This window comes from Mastigoproctus giganteus, chromosome 2 (assembly GCF_048544385.1).
Source record: "Mastigoproctus giganteus isolate SK-2022 chromosome 2, ASM4854438v1, whole genome shotgun sequence".
In the NCBI taxonomy this organism is placed as follows: domain Eukaryota; kingdom Metazoa; phylum Arthropoda; class Arachnida; order Uropygi; family Thelyphonidae; genus Mastigoproctus; species Mastigoproctus giganteus.
This window is the reverse complement of record NC_143576.1, coordinates 225,768,276-225,786,863: the sequence shown is the minus strand read 5'-3', so window position 1 is coordinate 225,786,863 and position 18,588 is coordinate 225,768,276. Positions and strand designations below refer to the sequence as shown.

Below are 18,588 nucleotides of genomic sequence, written 5' to 3'. Positions count from 1 at the left end.
ACAAAGGTTAAAAATAAGTTAAAAGTTAAAAGTTAAAAATATTAATAACTTAAGTTAAAAATATTTCTGCACATACACAAAACATATTTTTGGAAAATTTTTCAAACTATCCAAAGCATTATTTAATGCAAATCTTTAATCAACCTGCTACTGTGATTTTAAGGAAGTTTTAGGAGTGTGCAATCTATGCTGCACATATTCATAAAAACACATACAGTGGATTCCGGTTATTTGGGCAACCGGTTAATCGGGGCAGCCGTTTATTTGGGGCAAATCTTAAAAAACAGCCAGGGTTTACTTCGCTTAATTGGGACAGCATGCTGTTTGATCGGGGCAGGAGACCGCAGCACTGGAGATTACCCTACGATTGTCTCCGACAGTACCACGTGGTTCAGTCGAAATTCTAGAGGTCAAAGCCATAAAACAATTAGCAGTCACCTGTTTATTGGGCTTTTCTGTTAGTGAAATCTATCATAAACGGACAGTAAACTCGATCTTACTGAATTTGTGATAATACCGACAGCTGGAATTCTGTGGGTTATTATGGTGAAATGTGTTTACACTTCCATGAAATCTTCTTCTTCTTCTTCTTTAATGCTGCCGAATGGCGTTTGCTACTTAAAGAAGAAGAAGATTTGAAATCTTCAATCATATAAAAAAATTAATTTTCAGATCTTCTCTTCATTCCTATTTTTAAAGCTTTGTAACTTGTTACTCCGTTCTCACTTGCGCATATCGTGTTTGTGTGTGCTGTGTCCTTTGTTATTGATTGCTTATCTTTTTACTGTTTTAAATTTTAACCTCCAACCACAAATGTCAGTGAATAGAAATGTCAACTAGTTAGTATGTCCATATTACAGTACATATTAATTATTCCAATTATCACTTATATTCTTCCGATTTTCACATATCATTTAATTTTTTAATTGGTAAGGTAATAAAGGGTAAATTTGTGCTTAATATATCTTTACTTTTATAGCCTGTGGATAACATTCCTCCTATTTTCTCTAATTAGAATCGCTGTTTAATAGAATTAAAATTCAATTCACAAACGTGATCACAATGACCAGCGCTTACTACACATCGTATAGTGAACGGTATTTTACTATGGTGAGTTCGTCGTAACGTGATTTGATTGTACAGTGAACTAATTGTAAAGGGAGGGGTACATTGTATTTTTAACTATTTACGTGAAACTTCGGATAATTGGGGCAGCCGCTTAATCGGGCCAAAATGCACTAGTCCCAATGTGTCCCAAATAACCAGAATGGACTGTGTATTTAGAATTACATGTTTATGCACAATTTTAAGTTAGAAAATGCTGCCCACCAAAATGCATTCATACAATTATTGTGATGGACCACACATAGGCAGAATAGCCTGCATATTCTCAGATTCTGAAATCAGCAGAGTTTGACCACTGTGGAGTATATGTGCACTGTGATTTTATCATCTCATTTTTAATTTTATTGCCTCCCTTATATAATCATGAGTTTTACATACAACAATTGTTATAACCTAACAGTTAAAACAGTTCTGATAGACAAAAGTACACTTATAATTATTGTTTTTGCACAATGAGATCATTATTGTATTTAATAAATACAGCACATACATAACACATTAAATGATTTTGTATTTAATTATAATCCTATTGTAACTAACAATGCTTATAAAACATTATTATGAAAAGTACATCTATGAAAAAAAGCCAGACAGTCTGATCCAGAACAATCCAACCTCATTCCATTATTTGCTATGGGAAAACAATTTGAGACACATTCTTGTCTTATGCCATGTTTTCATGCAATGTAATTAATTATGTAATTTGAGAGATACCTGTAATGCTTTACTTTGGTAGTTATTCTTATATGATTATCTTGATACTATTATATGTTTTTATTCTGTGAAAATATCAACTCCAATGCTAGTAGTTCCGAGTTCATTAGTGATTAATAAACGAGGTTACGGCAATAACAAGAGATACACCTTGACATATACAAAAGTTCATTCACAAAGTTCACATGCATACAACTGTACATTCCAAAATCAATCAAGAAAAAATATGAAATTAGCGTATATTATTGAATACCTATGCTAACAGATTATTATACTTTAGGCTAAAATGAACAAAGGTAGCATTTTATGTGATATAATAGTGTGTGGCCTAAATTTTTATATTAGTTAAAAGACAGATCTTCAAAAAAAAAAAAAAAATTAATATTGATTATCCAATCATATTCTGAACAATGATTTTTATCTTTTTATTGCAAATATGCTGTTAAATGTCCTTTTGCTTCTGATACTGAATTTTTCAATTTTATCCACAACACAAAAATGTGAGCAACAACTTTAAAAAGTAATTTTTTCTTATACTATTTTATTTAAATACTCTAATATTACTGTGATAAAACTGTACTTTATTTTAAATGCAGAACAATTTAGACTGAAAAGCACGTTATTAAGTAAGCTTACACTGTTTCTTCTTCAGGTGTGTTCTTAGGAAGTTTAAGAGCTGCCTGAAAAAAAAATAATAAATAATAAATAAATAAATAAAACAAAATAAAAATTAATAAATAAATAACTAACAATGCTTATGAAACATTAATATGAAAAAGTACATCTGTGAAAAAAAGTCAGACTGTCTGATGCAGAACATAATCCAACCTCATTCCATTATTTGCCATGTGAAAACAATATGAGATACATTCTTGCCTTATGCCACGTTTTCATGGAATGTAAATATGTAATTTCAGGCATAAAATTAAAGGCTTGCAAATTTTTTTTTTAAAATAATCATCCCTTATTTTCAAAGATATACTGACTTCTCAATAATAAAGAGTGTGGGGTTATATTTCAGTGCTAGCTTCAAAATGATTTTAAAATTCTACAGTTCTGCTGTAAGTATCCCTCAAAGTATCCCTCAAAGATTGAAAAAATTTTCAATCTTTGAGGGATACTTTGCTTTCTGAATGAAGGTAGCAGAAAGTCTGTTATCAAAACTAAACCTTATGTTCCTGTTACAGATGGCATCACTGACACAAGTTCACTAAAACTTGCAAATATCTTTAGAAATAAATGGACTTATTGAAAGATGATTCTGCAATTTTACCTTTTTTAAATAAATGGCAGACTCGCCTTTTGGTGAAGCCATTATCCGCTCGTTAATTTGAGGTGAGGTTTTACTTTCAAACTGAAGTTTTCAGGAATTATATAATGTAGGGTCTTAAAGTGGTGAGGGTTAGGTTCCTGATCTTCCTGCTTATGTGATATTGGTGCAAGTTGGGGTTTCCTCCATAGAGTATGTACTAAGGCCAAACTCCTATTAACCAAATATGCACGTATATGCTGATTTTAAAATTTTTAGTTTGTACAGGAAGATTAAAAAAAAAAAAAAAAAAAAAAACAGCTTTTTGTACGTTACAAAAATTAAAGATGTGATATATGTAGTGCTTTCAAAAAGTTCTCAAAATGATATTTTCAGCAACAGCAAGATTTTTTTTTTTCCAGTGATTGTCAATGAAAATAATTCAGGATGCCATTTTGTATAATCACTAATTTGAGAACCTTTTTACCAAACAACTTGTAATTCAATTGCATCTTTGAAATGACAGCCTTTCAGCAGTTATGCTACCACTTTAGATTTGTTACAAGCAAAATTATAATCTCCATTGTGTCAAGAAAGCTTCCTTTACCAAATGTTTCATCCAAGTGCAAATGTTGTCACATTCTCAAAGAGGTACAAAATGAGATATATACACTGTGCATAAAATCATTAGCACAGAAATACAGAAGCATTTCTTATTCTATTTTATAATACTTGCTATTTTATTATTCAAAGGAAAAATTTGCCCCCCCCCTTGTTTTTTTAAGTAAATGCTTATAAATTTTTTAAATATATTTTTAATAAAGTTTTTGGTAATTAAATGGTTTCTCAAATTGCTTCACAGATAGAAAGAAAAAAGAAACTTGAGTTGTTTTTGAAGTAGTAGCCTTCTCCTCTCAATAGCATTTATAATTACCTGATTAGTTAAACCATGTTGAATAATGATGCTTAGTGAATTTTAAACTGAAATTTTACTTTTGAAATAAAATAAAGCAGTACACACTGATAAACCAGTAACTAATAATGAAATTCCTTTCATAAACCACTCAACAAAGGTTGGATGTCTTTGTGAGAATTTTGGAATCCTTTCCTAGAGCTAATTTTAAAAAAATTCAATTGGACTGGGTTCCTCTTGAGTTTGCTCATTTGAGTTTACTTATGGCAGTTAAAACAGTGTATTATTAACAGTAGCCATATAGTGCAAGGAAATCCCACACTACTGCTGCACTAGCCAAAAAATAAAATACCTATGTGGTTCCCTTTTTACACAGATACCTATGACAGCTGACCTCTGAATTTCCCAAAGCTGTCAGCCTCAACACACACAGAGGTAACTTATGCTAATGATTAACAACCCATTGGCTAAAAGAAAACTTCCTACAATCCAGTCTAAACCTTATTAAGGACATAACCCTCAGAATAAAATAAGAAATAAGCACACTAAGAAACAGTCTAAGGAATAACCTGTACGTTGAGATTTATAAACAAGGTTATAAGGAGCAGTTGATAACTTTTCAATAATCTATCATCCCCACAGATAATAACCAGAATACCCACAATCCATCTTCCACAGATAATAACCAGAATACCCACATTCCACCCAGGAATAGGAGACACCATGAATTGGATCAAATGCTATAATGTAGGTGTCTAAGCTTACTGGAACTAAACATCAAAGGTACCATGATGTATCCATTTCCCGACCCCCCATCCACAAGTCTTGATTGCAAGTGTGACAAGTACCATGTAGGGCAGATAAGCTTCAGCAGAGGATCAACGAACATGTCTGCTGCACCAGTAGGAGGCATACAACAGAGTGACATCACCATCATCAGCCATTTTCAATCCACTGCAGTATGAAGCAACTTTCCAGTTCCTTCTGTTTTGTGCAATGGCCATCCATTTATTGCCCACGAACTATTGAATTTCATCTGTCCATCTCCTGTTGTCTTCCAGGGTTTCTTTTAGCTCCTCTTGAGTACCATTCTGTTATTTTCTTAGTCCATCTGTCATCATTTTTTCGAGCTATGTGTCCTGCCCATGCCCATTTCAGTTGTTTAGTTTTGATAAGAATGTCCTTTACTTGAGTTTCATGCTTAATCCATGTGTTTCTCTTCTTATCCCACAGTCTCATTCCCAACATAATTCGTTCCATTCTTCACTATGTAGTTTTCAGCTTCTCTTCCATTATTTTGGTGAGTGCTCAAGTTTCACTTCCATAAGTCATGGTGGATGTATTATACATTGTGGTTCATTATTTTACGTTTCAGACAAATTGGGATATTGCTCTTCAGTATGCAACTATATTTCCTGAATGCTATCCATCCGAAATTTATTCTTCTCTTGACTTCCTGCCACTTATCATTATTACAGCTAATGACTTGTCCAAGATAAGTATATGAAACCACCTTTTCAATTTCTGCTCCATCAATGATTATAACCCTTCCTGTGCATACTTGTTCATCATTTCTTTTGTTTTAACTATATTCATCTTTAGTCCGAAATCCTTACTAACTCTGCATAACTGATTAAGATTTTCCTCTAATTTTTTGGGATCATAGTTAATGATTACAATGTCATCTGCAAATTGCAAATGGTTTAGGTACTCTCCATTCACATTGATTCCTTTCTGCGACAAGTCCATCTTCTGAAAGCTTCTTCAAGGGATGCAGTAAACAACTTCGGAGATATTGTCTCCTTTCTCAATTTTAAATTTGCTACTGTCTTTGTCTAGTCTAATAAAGGAGGTAGCATTCTCATATATTTTCTTAAAATATCATAATGTATGGGATGTCTATGCCTTGTCTTTCCAGTGCCCAAAACACTGCCTTATGCTGCATGCAGTCAAATGCAGGCATAATAGCATTTTATATTCATTTGCTTTCTCCATTAGCTGTGATATTATTTGAAGGTGATCCATAGTTGAGAATCCTGTCCTAAAGCCAGCTTGCTTTTTCGGTTGATTCTCAAGTATTCTTTCTAATCTGTTAGTAATGACCCTTGTGAACAACTTATACATGTGGAACAACAAGCTAACTGGTCTATAATTTCCAATTTATGATTTATCTCCTTTCTTATGCAGCAAAATTATGATTGCATTATTCCACTCCTTAGGCATCACATGTTTCCTAATGTATTTTGTGAAGGGTCTTGCCAGTTTCTGCATCATGTCTTGTCCATCTAATTTTAACAACTCTACAGTAACTTCATCTGGTGCTTTTTGATTCTTCATTTTCTTTAATGCATGTTCTACCTCATAAGGAAGGATATCAGGTAAGTGATATCCTTCGTATGTGTTGCTAATTTGTGATCCATCTTTCCCACTATTGACATCGTTCCCTTGCTCCTTACATAATACTTTATAGTAGTCTTCTGCTATTTGAATTATGCTTTATAAGTACACCATAACTGTTCTTCAGATTCAGCATCATTTGTCTTTCTGTATTACTGCTGATTTAAGTCCTTTGTTTTCCCTTAATGCTTGTTCTACTTTTATTGTGTTAAATCTTCTTATGTCCTCTCCGAATCTCTAATGGTTTTGCATAACCAGTACACTCAATTTTGTCCTTGTCAGTGTTTATCTTGCTCTTCATTTATCATCTTTGGTTCATCATGACAAGTGTTTTTTTGACTAATTTTTTCTTCTTTTGATTTCTTTTTACCTATAGGTTTCTTGGCCTTTATCACAGAGTGACATAACTACCCATGAAATCAATGAAATCATGGCTCCAATACAGGAGAAACCAAAATTCTCAGTGTGCCTTATCACCAAAAAGAAGAGATTCTGCAGAAACATCCCACGTGCATAAAAATTTCAGGAATATTGTTAAGAGAAATATAAAGAGGGTAACCATTCCTCACCCACCCCAAAATGGCTTATCCTATTCTAGAGGTAGATAAAATACCTCAACAATAAGATTACCATATACTCAGCCCAATATCAATGGGAACAGAAACAATCAAGATAATCGCCAAAGGAGAGAACAGAGAATATCACCAGACAACAGCAGCAGATGGCAATCAACATCCCCGTGAATACAGCAGAACCATAAGACCTTCCTCCCCCACCAGATGATCAGCACAACCATCAACAAAGCAACAGCTTCAGCCCACTGACCTTCAGGCAAATCACAAGTAGTACAACAGACCTGAATACTTGTTCCTCTCCTCACAAGACCAAAGTTCCCAGGATACTGAGCATTGCACCTTCCTTCAGTTCACTGTGTGTGTGTGTGTGTGTGTGTGTGTGTGTGTGTGTGTGTGTGTGTGTGTGTGTGTGTGTGTGTGTGTGTGTGTGTGTGTGTGCGCGCTAGAATAGAAAGAAGATACAGTGCCTTTAGTTACCTCACATAATGATTATTATTTGTTAGTATATTAATAATTTTTACCATGAAAGGAGATGCAGACCTTCAAAATGTATGGCTATTGTTAACATTTCATTAAATTAATTAAATTAGTCAAATTATGGAAAACAGCAGTGTACTATGATCATTTATCAATGACTTATCAGAAGCCCACTCTGATTTGCTGTCATACCTTGATGTAGCCTCAATGTAATGAAATCCTTTTTTATTGCATTAACCATAATCTTTCATTAAAAGTTTGAGAAATCTAATTTTGGTAGTTTACCTTCCTAAATTCAAATGCTTGCAAATAATTTGTTTTAATTCTTTACTTTTCTTCAAATTCCTTTTAAACCTTAATCATAGAACTGTTATGAACATGTTACTAGAAAACTAATTTTGTTAAGGGGGGGAAAATTTATAAATACCATATAATCACTGAAGGCTGTTGTATCAGCATCTATAACTGCTATTAACTCTTTCATTGTGTAATGCATAACTGGAATGATTCTTCTCATCTGTGTGTCATATGACTCCCACTGCCTCTTGCCATATGTCATTTGACCTACCATAGCAGCTAATGCAGATCCCTGAAATTTCATACACATAGAAACATTAAGTCTTGTTTCAAAGTAGTGAAAAACTTTAGAGCAAAAAGATGAGACTTTTAAAGATTGATTCAAAAGTTAAATCTAGAAATCAGCATCCATCAAACTGTGAGGAGACATTATAAATAAATAAATAAATAAAAAAAAAAAGTGCAATTACTTAGAGGGCAAAAACTGTTAGAATAAAAGAAATAAAACAAATTTTTATTATAAAATTGCTAAGTAAAACACAGTATTTTATAATTAAACACACAAGCATACACACACTTTTACTCATACATTTAAATATGGTAACCTAAATTTTATGTTTACATAAAATTTAGGTTACATTTCCACATTTACATAAAAAATTATACATTTAGTAACTATAAACAGGGTGCTAAGCAAATATATATATAATATAAGGAGGTTATAAAAGAGGAAAGTTTGAGAAATACTGCCATGAATTAATAGAAAAATCATGGAAACTAGCCATTTTTGTATATTTAAATTGCAAAAGCATGCTTTATATAAGACATAGATAAACATCACTAGGTAATTAATTTAAATTCTCTTTTTTTTTTTGTTTATTTATAATAAAACTGTATGAGTACTTTGCACTTTCATTACCACATTATCCAAGTAGATATACTTAAAATCAATTTACATACTATTTACTTGTAAAGTGATTATTCTTCATATTTTTCTCTGCTTTATATACCTAATAAAGATATAATAAAGTATAATAATAAAGATATAATAAATATAATATTCCTTGTTTCCCATTTTTCATGAATCAATGTGTATTGCATAACGATTAAGGTAAAAACTCGCTCTCTCCATCTCTCTCTCTCTCTCAATTCCTATCATTTCTCAGAAATTTTCCATCAGCAAATGCTAACTCCCAGTTCTTCTTTTCTTAATTTAAAATTCTTAAAGTGGAAGCTAGTGGTAGTGGGAAGCACAGTGGCTTGAAGACTATGCAACTGTCAAATCCAGTTAACTTGCTCTCTAAATTTCAAGTTTGTATTTTATAATTCTGACAAAATTTATTATCAAGAAGTTTTGAATCATATGCTGCATATACACTTGACATTGGACCTTTCCCACTTTTCTGTAGATAGCTCTTGTACTCCTTTTCCAGAGTATGTTAATTTACAAATCAATCAATTGATTATGCATGTAAACACTTTACAACTCAAAATCATAATATAATGTAAAACTGAACATTAAAAAATGACTTCATTAATTTCAAGTTATTACAGTATAAATTTTTAAGCAACATTTTATACTGACATATCAAAAATAATTTGGTGTGTATGTACAGAATATACCTGTATATGCAGCATATTTTAAATATTTATAACAAGTACAGTATATCAAAAAAGTAATTAACAGTATTTAATGAAAATATAAGAAAAAGAGTACTAATATTTGAATCATTGATTTTTTTTTTATCTCAGCTCATCAAATAATTTACTAAACATCTATTCAATGAAGTAACACTAAGTAAAACACAGTTCACAATAGTGAAACTGAAGATAAGCAAAGGTACTATTAATGAGAGTCATAATTAGCAACTGATATTTGTGCTCTTTTCCCACTGAAGTTTTAGCACCAACTGCCTCATATCATCTGCAATGTTTCTGCTCCATGTTTCCATGTCATACCAAATTAGGTTGCTGTTGTTATTTGGTTTTTAGGAGCATTAGCAACTAAGGCCATATTGCTCCGGGGATATGCGGTGGTCATTCCCTGACCTTTCCGCATCCTCCATATTTGGTGGTCATGGGCTCGAACCCCGGTCTAACCAAGAAGCGTGTGCTACGCACTGCTGCTCCTGCCCACCTGGCTATGGAGGTGCCTACCAAATTAGGTGGCACATCTTCATTCTGTGTTTCATGCTTCCATTTTGTCAGTATAACATTTTAAGTTGCAATATTATTTCTTGATGTACCAAGAAATAACATAAAAATTGAATCAGTCTTACCATGTCCACAACAAAACAATGAATTTTTTTCCATTTCAATAGTAACAAACAAGATTTATTTTTATTATTAATTTCCAATCAACAAAAAAATTGAGGTGAACTTTGTTTTCATAATTTAAACTGTATGGGATGATTATGGTAATATTATTACATACATGATAGTTTTATGTTCAAACTACTACTTAACATCTAGGCACACTATAGCCAGTGTAGCTTATGTGCCAATAAACACCCATAACACACACTTAACATCTCATGAGGATTTGAATAATAAATTATGAAGTATCTCATAGCTTTTGTTAATTTTGGTATATAAAATATTTAATAAATAAACTTAGTTTCACACTAACATATGCAGAAGAAACAAACATTACCATTGCAGCTACTGCAGCAGCAACAGATCCCCCACCTGGGGCTGGTGTACGTGCAGCAACAGTGTGAATGAAGCTCAAAAGAGTCTTGTTTACTAAAGTTGTACCTGGCTGATCAGGAAGCATATATTCAATAATTCGTTCTTTAGGGTTAAATGGAACTATTGAATTTAGACCAAGCCTATTGATTACCTATTAAAATAAAAAAATACATAAAAATAATTTTTCTACATATGCAGATAATTAAGTATGAAAATTAGCACAGTCTTACATATTCTACTATATATCACTTTTTTTTAAGTAAATCATGGAATCCAGCTTCATTTTAAACTAATACTAAGTAAAAATCCTTATAATCAGACTGATGCTTATAATCTGACTAGTTATGATAAAGGAGTGACTGTCACCCATTCATGTATGGAAAAATAATTACTAAAACAGATTTCAGGGCAAAATTAAAATAATTAGTGCATGATATTCAAGTAAATTGCAAAAAAATAAAATACCACTGGAAATAGGATAAAGTAAAAGAGGCTGCATAATTTAATCTCACATTATCTCTTACAAAAAACAAATACTTGTCAAAAATTAATAGCAGTAAATTCCTCTAACCTATGTGGTTGTGCTGGAGTATAAATATGACATTTTTTTACTGTGTAAGAGATAATTTGAGATAAGATATAATATCTTCAAATTCCAAAACTGTCATTTTAAACTTAAAAAAAAAAAAAAAAAAAAAAAAAAAACTGTGCATTTAGACTTACTGTTATATTATTTACATTGTCATCATTTTATAGATCTTATATCATTAATTACATTACTGGACAAAAAAAAAGTTTATATTTAATAGTAGTAGCATGTGATGCAAGAAAGCAAGTGTATGAGCTTATGAAGCAACAGTCTTAAAAAAAAAAAAAAATCACACCATTCTCTCCAAATGCCTGTCCAGTTCCTCTTTAAATTTATTTAAACTATCAACTTCCACAACGACAGATCGAAGTTTGTTTCCAGCAATTAACCACCCGCTGGTTAAAGGCAAATTTCCACACATCTATTCTACATGTCTTTTCTTAATTTTAATTTATGCCCCCTTAGGTTCGTAATCTGAACAAGTGGAAGGATCCAATCAGAATTCAGCATGCTCAATCCATTCAAGGCCTTATACACCTCAATCAAATCATCGTGCAGGTGCCTAGTCTCCAGCCACTGCAATTTGCAGAACTTAAGCCTCTCTTGGTAAGAGGATCCCTTCATTCCCCTCACCAATCTTGTTACCCTTCTCTATACCTCAAGCAAATCTACATCCTTCCTAAAATGAGGCCTCCAGACCTGTATGCAGTACTCAAGGCGTGGCCTGACCATTGCCTTATACAGAGGGACAATCACCTCCTTTTCCCTGCTAGCAAAATTCCTATATATCATTGACAAAACCCCATGACCTACCCTGGCAGCCTGTCTGCATTGCTTAGAAAACTTCATATCTGCCTGCACAATTACCCCGAGGTCTTTTCGTTCTCTTCCACTGTCAGTGTAGTACCACAGAGTTGATACGTTACTCTTCGGCACATCTGCTCAACTTTTCTAGATCCTGTTGCAGCAGCATACTGTCATTAGTGTCCTTAACAACCCTGCCAACCTTCGTATTGCCTGCAAACTTGGACATTAAGCTTGATATACCATCATCAATATCATTTATAAATAGAGAAAACAACAACAGACCCAACACCGAACCCTGGGACTCCACTAATAACATTAGTCCACGATGAGCAGTGACCACTGATTACCACTCTCTGTTTTTCTAAGAAAAGCCTTTCTAAGATCTGAATATATGATATTAAAGTTATTCTCTGCATCCGGTTCCTTTGTGACCACATCATAGTATCCAATCAAATTGATCAGGCAATACTTTCCCTTAACAAAACCATGCAGTGTCCAACCTTTAACTGAAGTCTTGTCTAGATGATCCCACAGTGCTTCTTTTACCAGTGCCTCCATTAATTTTCCTGGAACAGAAGTTAAACTAACAGGTCTATAATTACTTGTGTTGCCCTTTGATCCTCCTTTGTGAATTGTGTTGCCCTTTGATCCTCCTTTGTGAATTGTGTTGCCCTTTGATCCTCCTTTGTGAATTGGGGTCACATTTGCACATCTCCAGTCCATGGGTACCTCCTCTGAGTCCAAAGAAGCTCTCATAATTATGGCTAAGGGTTTGCTTACTTCCTTTGCTGCCTCCTTTAATATATCTGGATAGATGCCATCCACTCCAGGTGCCTTTTTTATGTTTATCTTCAACAATTTCTCCTCCACTTTCCTCTCAGTTATTACAAAGTCATCTAGCTCACTGCCAGAGTTCAATTCACCTCTGGCATTACCCTTTCTGAATAACTCCTCATGTGTGAATGTAGATGCAAAATACTCATTTAGTTTGTTAGCCACCTGAGCAGGATCATCAACAGTTGAACCATCAATATTCAGTGGACTAATCTGATTCATCCCTTTTCTTCTAGAGTTTACATAGGTAAAGAACTCTTTGCTGTTTTATTTTGCATCCTTTGCCAAAGATTTCTCATAATCTGCCTTTTCCTGCCTAATCTCCTTTTTTACCTCTGGACCAGCAGAGGCAATAGATCACCACTACAGGAGAAAAGAATAATCTACCACAATTGAGTTGCAGCCTGGCACACAAAATGTAATACTCAATCTCTTGATTACAAGAAAAGTCATGCTTCCACCACTCCATATCAAATCAAGCTGGAATGAGTCAAACAATTTGTTAAAGCACTGAATCTTCAAGTGACACCTTAAAGCATATACAATCTATGTTTCCAAAATTGTCTGATACAAAGCAGGTGGTATATTTATTGGTCCATAAGTTAAGCAGATGTTGATCTCAGAAGCGTGGAAGACATGACTGATGCCGAGCAATCATTTTTTCTTATAACAAATAGTTTTCCTGGTAACATTAAGAGTGCAATTACAAAGAACTATTTGACAAGAGGATTGAAAACTACAAAAAATGGTATGCAAAATGTCAATCAATCTATATTACTTGCAATCTCACCTGGATTTTTTAGAAGAGTATATAGAGAGATTCCACAAGGACATAGTCAATGGAGAATAGTTATTGTTGTAATAGAAATTTAATGATGGAAGGACTATTGTGTCATGCTGCAGCTGTAACTTTGAAATGATTATCAGCATGGAAAAGAAAAAGACTTAAAAGTAGTTACAATGCAACCTTGATATACTGCTTTGGATATAATGTAAGTGTGATCACGTCACCCAAGAGAGAGAAAATGCAGTTTATGGAAAAACACAAATTTCACAATGGACACTAGTAGAAGCAAACTCCCTAACTCACAGAGCAGAACTAACTACTGCAATGGTTTTGAAAGTGTGACTACTGAGCTATTGTAATCTCTTCTGTTATATATTTCCTCAATTAGACAATTAAATTTTTATTATCCAGCTTTTAATTAAAGTATTATCCAGCAGTAATTGCTGTATGTGTTCAGTTTCTCTCCTGTCTCGCCTCAATTAGAGATGCAATCAGGTGGTAGATGACTTTCATCAACCGGTGAAATACCACCACTTTGCTTATTGGAGGCTTGAAGTGGTGAAGCCCATGTTTAGTCTCTAGAGCAAAGTTTCCGGCATCCCCCTCCCCTCTCCCCATACTCCTCCTTTAACCCATGCACGGTACTAAGTACTATAGGTTTTGATACCTTTCGTGTTTGGGGTTCTCATAAAAAAAAAAATAAATAAATAAAAAATACATCAATGAGACTGCATATTGGACACTCACAAAAGCAAAACTCACAATAGCTGGTTTTCCTCTGGGAGCAAAACCAGCTACTATATTTGTCAGTCATGATATATTCAGTTATAAATTTTTGTAAACAACAGCTGTGACATTCTTTTCAAGGATGAAATTATTCTTAAAAAGGCAAAAGTGTTAAAGGCATAATGTAAAGTGCACATGAATCTATGAACAGTTTATATATTTTTATAAGTTACTGCTATTGATGGAAGTTAGTGTTCTGATAATTATACTACAGTATTGTAAAATTCACTGGTGTTGTTTATAAACTAAAGTAGTACATCCTTGAAATGTGAAGGGAATCTCTCTCCATAGTCTGATCCAAATGTAACCCAGCCATATTACACTATTTTCTATGGAAAATTATTTCTGAAATGTTGGTTTTTCTTTTTTTTAATACCCTACATATGACCACTGAACTAAGGTGGAAATTCATATGTGGTTAACTTGTTCCTTATTTCCTATTTATGCACTATACCAGCGGTTCTCAAACTGTGCACTTTGGTGCCCCAGGCTGTGAGATATTTAAAATTTTCAAGGAAAACGCAGCGATACTCTACATCTGTTGGACATCGCACGAACTACTAGCTCGAGGGAGTTCACAGTTTCAACATTACTTATTAAGTTGTTTGGACCTAACTACTTAATAAACAGAACTGTTAGGTATTTCTTTTAGTCTAGGGGTACCCTGAAAAAATTACTGAGACACTAAGGGAGTGTACATTATAGCCTAAGTCGCTGATGAACCAACAAATCTAACAAAAACAACAACTAAAGGTGCTGTGAACTGAGAAAGTTGGGCAACACCCTGCACTATACCATAAACTGAATTCCCTATTAACATACCTCATTTGGAAGTGCGAGATTCTTATAAGAAATTGACAATTTTGAAATTATTTTTTTAAGTATATGAAGCAATACTTCATATACTTAAAAATTAACATAAAAATGTTAAATATACTTTGTATATTTAACATTTTAATTTTAAACTACAGAATTATTAAAAAAAAAAAAAAAAAAAAACAACACACTGTAATGGTGTATTTGCCATTTAAAACATTTAACCTATTTCTTCCACTAATATAAAAATAATAAAACAAAAAGGAAAAAAAAAAAAAAAAACGTGCAAAATGAAATTTGCTAGAATGATTAGATTCTTTTAATCATTGTGTATTCATGTTAAAAAACTGGGAAAAAAAATGGTTATATTTTATTTTGGCCATAAAATGCTTCACTTATAAAGCAAGTATTAAAGTTGTCCCTAACACCTGCATTATATCAGTTGCACTATTCACTGGTCCATAAAAATACTCCATTTTTTTTGCTTCCTGTTAAAATTCAGGGTGTTTCTTGTAGATTTGATATTGCTGAATTCAAATGTGGCAACCATATTGCCGTAACACCCACCAATTTTAAGGGAGAAGGGATTAAAGTCAAAAACTAAGTTTCTAGTAAAAAAAAATTGCATACATTTTAAGAAAATGTACAAAATATTGAATACAGTACAAAATATTGAACAATGGCCTATTAACCTTATTCTATTTACAAAAATGTTTATCTGATAACAAAACACTTATTTTGTCATTTTTTGCCTTTTATAATCATCCATTGGTGTCCCCCGTATGAGATTCCAACAGTAGCCTGCCAACATATTTGGACTCCATTATCCCTGGAATCCTTTTTCCATTTGAGAAATATCTTGGTGAAACTTTTCACCCTATTTATTGGAGACCGCTCCGAAGTTTTCAGGAAAAAAAGTCTAAACGGGAATGTAGTTTAACATGTTACATCCCAACTTTCTGCAAATTAAATCATCCACAATTTCACTGTAATTTTGTAATTTCTCATTGCCTAAAATTTTCTGGCATACATTTTAGAATGCCTTCCAGGCTCTTATTTCTACAGCATTTAATTTTTTAGTGAATTCCTCATTTTGGAATAGCAGTTTGATTTGAGGATCCACAAAAATTCCCTCTTTTATCTTGGCCTCACTGATTCGAAGAAACTTTTACCTGAAACATAAAAATCCTTCTCCTTTTTTGTCCATATAATATTTTTATCAAAAATATGATAAAAATATCATATTGACAAAATTTTTTTATCAAACCTATATAGCTTGATGTGCAATGGAGGTAAATAGACTTTTTGACTTATCCACTTTTAAGGGAGAAGGGATTAAAGTCAAAAGCTAAGTTTCTAGTAAAAAAAAATTGCATACATTTTAAGAAAATGTACAAAATATTGAATACAGTACAAAATATTGAACAATAGACTTTTTGATGATGCATTAAATTTTTAAATAGGTTATATTTTTCTGGCCTGGTGTATTTTCTGAACAGCCTGGCCATTTTTTTAACCTGTAGTGGCAATCCTTCACTCAGCTGTCCCACTCGCATAGCAGAAGTATTTAGTGTATCCACCTTACAACCCAGTCAGCAATGCTACCACTTTTAGGTCAGCAGAGATAATCCATTTGTTTTCTTGACGGCATATTTTTTTGCAAAAGAACCTGCAGGTTCTTGTACATTTCCTTCATGTGAACTGCACGGGCAAATGGTATAGATAGATACTTATTTCCATTATGGAGTAAAACTGCTTTCAAACTGACCTTGGATGAATAAATGAAAAGCCTCCACAGCTTGGGGACGTATTCCAGATGTAACTCTAATTCCTGGATATTGTTACAATAAAACAAAGAAACATCCATGGAGTAATAAGTCATTATGTTAGATTGCCTCTTCCTATAAAAAGGCACCTTGACACCCTTTTCAAGGAGATTCCACTGCTGAAGCCGTGATCCTAGTAACTGAGCCTTGGTTTTGAAGAGGTTCTAATCGCTCAATTTTGCCTGAGTGATTAGATGCAGCTTTGCCGTATCAAGAGTTGAAAGCCTGGATCTGTATTCATTCTGGGTTCCATCTTCTGGTGACTTCTTTACCAATCCTGAATCAGAGTCAAGTCCATAAGTTTCTGGTGGCTTTGGCACTGCCATTTTGCATCATTGTGAGAAACCGGCCTTAGAGCAGAAGGTACGTTGGGATACTCTACTTTATGCTTATATTTCCCAGAATTCCCAGGTCATGCAAAAGTAACTATCATTTATGTGGTCTCAAGGTTCCTACCATATTACCAGAACAGCAAAAGGCATTGATTTATGACTACCTCTAAACCAGCCTGTTAATGTCCTTGAACGTGAGCTACAGGAAATCTTTGGTGCCCATACTTCATCTTCTACTGCAATTTTAATACCACTTCACTGCAAATGTAGCAAAAGCTATCAGATTTATTTCGCCAAGGATGCAACATATTTCATGTATGGTTGAGGTATATCCACATAAACACAATTAAGAAATTGTAGATTTTTATTTCTAATTTAAATACAGTTTACGATTTACACTTACGCACATAACACTTGTTTACAAACACTAATTCACTAAACACTTGTTCACTTTGTTCACCACTCGCTCTCTGAAACGTGCACTTTTTGAAATACGAAAATGCTTGCTTGGTGCAGAACCTGCTTGTATATATACTGGTACAGAAGTTTCCAGAAGGTTTACAATGTTTCTAGAGAACTCCACTGAAGGTTCTAAAACCTTCCAGAAGCATCCCGACCTTTCTTCCACAGGTAACGACATTCTAGAATGTTGTATAAAGCTCCTGAATGCTCTAGAAATCTCCAAAATATTGGAGATTTTGGGCATGGCTTTCAGTCATTAACCTATCTATATATTTAATACGGAAGGCAATTTCTTTTGTCAGTCAGTGTGAACGATAGGCTGGAAGTGGTCTCAAATTGAAGCTATTTCTTCCTAGGTGTGTACAAAGTTGTTAAAATTTAAAAATTCCAAATAGTTTTATTTTACGGAATGGGCCAATTTTATACTACAAATGAGAATAGTTCAACATTCACTTCATAGATGGAGCCACATGAAGATGTTAACTGTTAAACAAACAGTTGTCTACGTTGATAAGGCATTTTTTTCTGATTAAAAATTTGCACTTTAACTATTTAAATGATTAACAATTTACACGTTTGCACAATCATGTCCGTTGTTCCAAAAAAAAAAATAAATAAATAAAATAATAATAATTCTCCATTAGTGCTGCCTACCTTAAAATAAAGAACAAACCATTAAGATTTCATTGCACTGCTTGCTCACTATATGTCCCCACATTGCACACGTGAGCTCATAAAATCATTGCTATTCGTTACGCTTAATACGTTTTAAAATATTCAGACCTCATCATTTTATTATTATTAATTTCGAGTTTGTTTTTTAAGGTGAGTAATAATTTAAGCATTTAGAATTATATCACAGTCAGGAAGACGTCTGCTGCCAATGTTCTATAATTGGTCGTGTTGAACGT

At 33.3% G+C, this 18,588-nt stretch overlaps 1 protein-coding gene across 1 annotated transcript in view; it reads right to left on the bottom strand.

Annotated features, from left to right (window-relative positions):
- Nucleotides 1-18,588, bottom strand: part of LOC150090186 (formimidoyltransferase-cyclodeaminase-like) — a 158,260-nt gene that overhangs the window by 34,985 nt on the left and 104,687 nt on the right. The window contains exons 8-10 of the mRNA XM_090369004.1: nucleotides 10,401-10,589; nucleotides 7,878-8,039; nucleotides 2,476-2,519 (exon numbers count right to left, since the gene is read on the bottom strand). Coding sequence (XP_090225130.1) covers nucleotides 2,476-2,519; nucleotides 7,878-8,039; nucleotides 10,401-10,589 — 395 coding nt within the window. The remainder of the gene's footprint in view (nucleotides 1-2,475; nucleotides 2,520-7,877; nucleotides 8,040-10,400; nucleotides 10,590-18,588) is intronic.